The sequence below is a fragment of the Nicotiana tomentosiformis genome, chromosome 10, assembly GCF_000390325.3.
Source record: "Nicotiana tomentosiformis chromosome 10, ASM39032v3, whole genome shotgun sequence".
In the NCBI taxonomy this organism is placed as follows: domain Eukaryota; kingdom Viridiplantae; phylum Streptophyta; class Magnoliopsida; order Solanales; family Solanaceae; genus Nicotiana; species Nicotiana tomentosiformis.
The window spans coordinates 6,178,268-6,184,465 of NC_090821.1; the positions used below are offsets into that span (position 1 = coordinate 6,178,268).

General features: G+C 39.7%; 1 protein-coding gene across 1 annotated transcript; it reads left to right on the forward strand.

Moving 5' to 3' along the window:
- Positions 1 to 4,107: 4,107 nt before the first annotated feature.
- LOC104091214 (uncharacterized) lies at positions 4,108 to 5,100 on the forward strand. Its single transcript, XM_009596497.1, has 2 exons — positions 4,108 to 4,532; positions 4,626 to 5,100. The coding sequence occupies exons 1-2, from the start codon at positions 4,108 to 4,110 to the stop codon at positions 5,098 to 5,100; spliced, it is 900 nt and encodes a 299-aa protein (XP_009594792.1).
- The last annotated feature ends 1,098 nt before the right edge of the window (positions 5,101 to 6,198 follow it).

Sequence of the window (6,198 nt, forward strand, 5' to 3'; positions counted from 1 at the left end):
GGTACCCTTCGCGATCGCGGTCAAAACCCTGCTATCGCGATTACAAAAAATTTCCAGGACAGTTTTACAAAAATTCTATGCTATCGCAGCCATTTCCCCGCGATCGCTATGAACAAACTTCTATTAACTCTCCCCAAACTCTTCCAGATAGCCTATAGTTTATCAACAATAACTCTTTTTACACAACTCCAAATGATAATTCGTTTGCTTTTCTGAAAACTGACACAAAGAGATAGAACTTTCATTTTCGGATAATCTCTAAATTACTTATAGATTGCAAGATATAAGTTTCCAAAGTCGGATCAGTGACAACAAAATTTTCCTCTATGCGATCGGGAAAATCTTTTCACGATCGCGATTCACATGCCCATTTTCCCCATTTTACTCTTCGCGATCGTGACCAATTCTATGCGATCATAATGTACACTGCTGTAGCTAAGAACCAGCAACTAAAAATGGCCTTGAAATTGTCCGAAACTCACCCGAACCCCTCGGGACCCCGTCCGAACATATCAAAAAGTCTCAAATCATAATACGGACCTACTCGAGGCCTCAATTCACATCAAACAATGTCGAAACTACGAATCGCACCTCGAATCGAACTTATGAATTTTCAAATCTTCCAACTTCCAAAACTCGTACCGAAGCATATCAAATCAATTCCGATTGACCTCAAAGTTTGCACACAAGTCATAAATGACAGGACAGACCTATTCTAATTTTTGGAATTGAAATCTGAATCTGATATCAATAAAGCCAACTCCAAGTTAAACCTCCCAACTGATGGTAGACTAAAAACCCATATTTTAGCCGTAGTATTGCACTCTAATTACTGCATTTTATATGTGTTTGAGCTTAAATGATAGTTAATTATACTTATTACGTATTTTATGCCTTGTAAAAAATGATTCTGAGTTATTTAGGTAATTTGGAGTGAAATCGAACAAGTTGGAGCTTTGAAGTCTGAGTAGAAGCCTAAGAAATTAAGTCGGGATCAAGTTCGGGGGTCGAGGACCAAGTCCGGATGTCAAAAAAGTGAACAACCAAATTTACTCTGAGCAAAAGCCACTACCACACCGCATGGGGCACCGTGAGGTGCGGCGCGACAGTGCAGAAGTGGTCTGTCAGGCAAAAGTTCGAGCTCTCTGGATTTCCCCACAAGCGCGCTGTATGGGGCGGCGCGGTAGTGCAAAAATGTTAGAGTTATTTCCAAGTTCGGCTAGGAAAGGGTAGTTTCGTCTGGGCTTATTTCTACAAGGTATAAATACACCAAATACACGATTTTGAAGGGACTTTTGGACCTATGAAAGATTGGAGAATCAACCAAGGCAAGAAGACTCAAGAATTCATCATTATTTCAACCTGCAATTGGTGCAATACGGGGGTTTGTATCGAATCATTAGAATTGATGTCTTCTTTGTTTTTGAACCTTATTGAGATGTCATACTCCATTGCTATGGAGTAATTTCCATTAGGGGGTTGAGATTTATGGTGTTTCGATAACTTGATTAGGGATTAGATTCTTGATAATTGTTAGAATTAATTGATGGAGCTTTAATTTGTATTGTGAGATATTTATTATTTTGCTTAAACGAAAGAGGAGTTTGATATTGAATTTCTTCACATCTGATGCTCTAGTTTAAATTCGTGATTCAAATAGGTAATCGAAAGAGCTTCTTAAATTATTAATCGAACTAGAAAATAAGGAAATATTCGTGAGAAGTTATCCTTTAGATCATAACCATCATTTGATTGTTGCAATTGTTTACCGTGCTTCAATTGAATTAATTACTGAATTAGTGTTTAATCAAAAGAGGAATATTAACTTCAAGTGCAATATGATTATCAGTTGAATTCATGAGAATCAATCATATTATAGAGTGAATTAACTCAAGAATTGGATCCCGGGTCAATTATCTTTCACCTATCTAGTCAAATACCCTCATCCCTCTCATTGATATTTCTTCGTTGCTCATCTTATGTCTTTTGTGATCAATTGTTATTTGCTTAATTTTTAGTAGTTAATCATAGTAACAATTATCAAATCAAGTGTTAATTTTCCTGGATAGTAATCAACTGGAGATTATTCGAATACTGTTTAAATCCAATCCCTGACTAGCGAGCAATAATTTTGTGTTGTGTTTTGCGCTCGTCAAATTTTGGCATCGTTGTCGGGGATTGGTAATCAATAGTATTTAAAATAGTTTTTAGTACTAATTCAGGAACCAATTCTTACTTTAGTTATTCACATTTCTTACTTGTGTGCAGGATACAGGTTTGATTTCTCTGGTGTATGACTCGATCTTCAAAGGAAGTGATACCCTATGAACTAGAGTTGGAGAAACACAACGACAACTGAGAAAAGAAAGAGAATTAACAGAAAATTTCTTGGGTCAAACTTCGACTCAAGATAACATGGAAAACAAAGAGAACGATGAAGTAGACTTAGCTGCAAGAGAGGAAACACAACATGGAGCAGCCTGACGAATTGCTGATTAGACCGTCAACGATGATGGGGGTTGAAGATTCAATCTAAACCGACCCTTGGTTGAAGACCAGTTTGAGAATGCAGCACCCAGACCTGGAAGATCATTGGGTGACTATACTAGGCCAGTCTATAATCAAGGACTGTCAAGTGTCAGACCTCCACACATAGCATCAAATAACTTCGAATTGAAGCAAGGCTTGCTTCAAACTATCCAAAACAACTGCATTTTCAAAGGGAAAGTGAATGAAGATCCTAATACTCACTTGATGGACTTTGAAGATATATATCATGAACACTTTCCAATACAATGGAGTATCAAAGGATGCAGTCTACTTAAGAGCATTCCCCTTTTCATTGAAAGATGATGCAAAGTAATGGCTTCGTAGCTTACCCGCAGGTTCTATCAGGACATGAGAAGATATGACCAAGAAGTTTCTCGAAAAGTACTGCTCACCAGCAAAAATAGGGAAGTTCAGAAGGAAAATCCACAATTTCTACGAGAATGAGACAGAAACGGTTTTTGAAGCTTGGCAATGATTCAAGAAGATAGTCAGAAAGTGTCAGCACAATGGAATTGATTTGTGGATGCAACTCCAGGATTTTTGGGATGGGCTGACACCGTCCTCGCGATGAACTCTAAATACTGCATGTGGAGGTCAACTAATGAAGAAAACATCGGAGGAGGTTGTCTTAATCCTTGATGAAGTATCTGAGGATGCTAATCAATGGTTTGTTGAGAGTAATAGCAGAAGAAAATCAGTTAGGGTTCACCAGGTGGACTCTAACACATCCATGCAAGCCCAGCTAGACACCATAGCCAAGGAGATAAGAAAGCTGACATTGGCCAAGGTACAGAGTGAGCCACAAAAAACATGTGACTTTTGTGGATTGGGACACCCTACACGTGAGTGTCAAACATCAGCTGAGGAAGTCAACGCAGTGGGAAACTTTAATAGAGGAAACTACCAAGGTGGGAATAACTATAATTCTATGGGTCAAAGACATCCAGTTGTTTCGTGGAGTTCACCTAGTAGGAGCTTAAATTCATGGCAACAAAATTATATTAGACCCCAGGGTGAAGGAACACCATATTTTCAAAAACAGAAGCAGCAATATCGGCCACAATAATCAAATCAGTCTAGTATGGAAGATATCATAAACGTGTTCATCAACAAATCAGATGAAATATTTGAGACTCAGGGCACAGCCATACGAGAGCAGGGCGCATCCATTCAGAATTTAGAAAGACAATTGGGACAGATTGCAAATTTGTTATCTGAGAGGGCTCCTGGGACTTTGCCCTCTGACACTAAAAAGAACCCAAAGGAATCAATCAAAGTTGTATCCTTGAGAAGTGGCAAAACATTGGCTGACCCAGTGGTGAAAGCTAGACCCGAAGTGGTGAACAAGAAGGCAGAGACACCAGCAACGAACAAAGGCTAAGAGCAGAAAGGCTAGAGTAGTGGGGTGTTAAAGGAGATTGAAGAAAGTAGACAAATGCGAGCTCTACCATTCCCTCAAAATATGAAGCGAGAAAAACTTGACAAATGTTTGGGCGATTCTTGGAGATGCTGAAATAACTCTATGTGAGCATTCCCTTCACAGAGGTACTCACTCAGATGCCTGCTTGTGCAAAGTTCTTGAAGGAAATCTTGTCTAGCAAGAGAAAATTGGAGGAGAGAACCGTGGTCAAGCTGAATGCACAATGTGGTGCCATATTACAAAATACAATTCCCCAAAAGTGTGGGGACCCAGGAAACTTCACCATACCATGCTCGTTGGGGAGTGAAAAAATCGATAATGCCCTCTGTGATTCTGGTGCGTCTATAAATTTAATGCCTCTATCTGTATTCAGGAAATTGGAAGGTGAGCTTGGAGTGAATAAATCAATACCAGTATCCCTACAACTGGCTGACCAGACCACCATTTTACCTGAGGGAATTATAGAGGATATTCTAGTGCGGGTGGACATATTTGTGTTCCTTGTAGACTTTCTTGTGGTGGATATGGAGGTGAACAAGGAGGTGCCTCTAATTCTGGGGAGGTCATTTTTATGTACAAGAAGATCTATCCTTGATATCTACGAGGGCAGCTTATGCTCAGAATGGGGAATGAAAAAGTGGTGTTCCAGATGAAGAGGAGATGAAATACCCAGTGATGAGGCATCCGCCTACTCGTGTTTCAAGCTGGATGTTGTTGGAGAATTGGCTGAAAAATACAAGTTTGACAAGCTTGTGGGAGATACTCTAGAGACGTGTATTACTCAGTCTAGAACAGTGGAGGATGAAAATCCTGAAATAAAAAAAGAGGCTGAAGCTCTTGAAATTGAGGATCAAGTGGTTGATGAGGAGGAACTAAAAGAGGAGACTTCTAAGCCTAATGTGGAATTGAAAGTCCTCCCCGCTCACTTAAAATATGCTTTTCTTGAAACTAACAATTTTCTTGTGATTATTTCTGTTGACTTGATAGGTACACAAGAGCAAAAGCTGGTGAAGCTGCTGAAAAAGCACAAGAAGGCCATTGGCTGGAGTATAGCTGATATTCAAGGAATCAGCCTGTCCATTTTCATGCACAAAATTCTGTTGGAAGAAATTAGCAAGCCAGTGGTGTAGCCCTAACGCAAGTTGAACAAGAATTTGGAGGAGGTAGTGCATAAGAAGATCATCAAATTGCTAGATGCGGGAGTGATTTTCCCTATCTCTGATATCCAGTAGATTAGTCCAGTGCAAGTTGTACCTAAGAAGGGGGGCATGACAGTGGTGAAAAATGAAGACAATAAATTGATCCCCACAAGAACAATCACTAGGTGGAGAATGTGCATTGATTATAGAAGGTTGAATGATGCAACAAGGAAGGACCATTTCCCACTCTCCTTTATTGATCAATTGCTCAAGAAAATGGCTGGACATGGATGCAACTGCTTCTTGGATGGGTACTCTGGCTATAATCTGATACCCATTTCCCCAGAAGATGTTGAGAAGACCACATTCACTTGCCCATCAGGTATTTTTTCTTACAGGAGAATGCCGTTTGGGTTGTGTAATGCACCTGCCACTTTTTAGAGGTGCATGATGTCTATATTCTTCGATTTGAACGGAAAGTGTCTAGAAGTATTCATGGATGATTTCACCCTCTTTGGTGGTGACTTTGAGGATTTCTTGGAGAATTTGAAGCTCGTGATTGAACGTTGTGAAGCCACACACTTGGTTCTTAACTGGGCGAAGTTCCACTTCATGGTAAGAGAGGGAATTGTCTTGGGCCACAAAGTAACTGCACATTGAATTGAAGTTGACAGAGCTAAGGTTGATGTAATTGCTAGGCTCCCTCCACCAACTTCTGTGAAAAGCATAAGGAGTTTCTTGGTACATGTTGGGTTCTATAGGAGGTTCATCAAAAACTTTTCCAGCATTACCAAGTCGTTGACTGTATTACTAGTGAAAGATGTCAAGTTTCTTTTCAATGTGGAGTGCTTAATAGCATTCAAATTGATAAAGAAAAAGCTTGTGAGTGCTCCTATTATGGTGACACCTGATTGGAGCCAGCCATTTGAGATAATATGTGATGCTAGTGATGTAGCTGTGGGAGCAGTTCTGGGGCAAAGAAAAGATAAGATGTTTAGACCTATTTACTATGCAAGTAGGACATTGAATGATGCTCAAGTCAACTATGCCACTACTGAAAAAAAGTTCTTTGTTGTGGTCTTTGCTTTT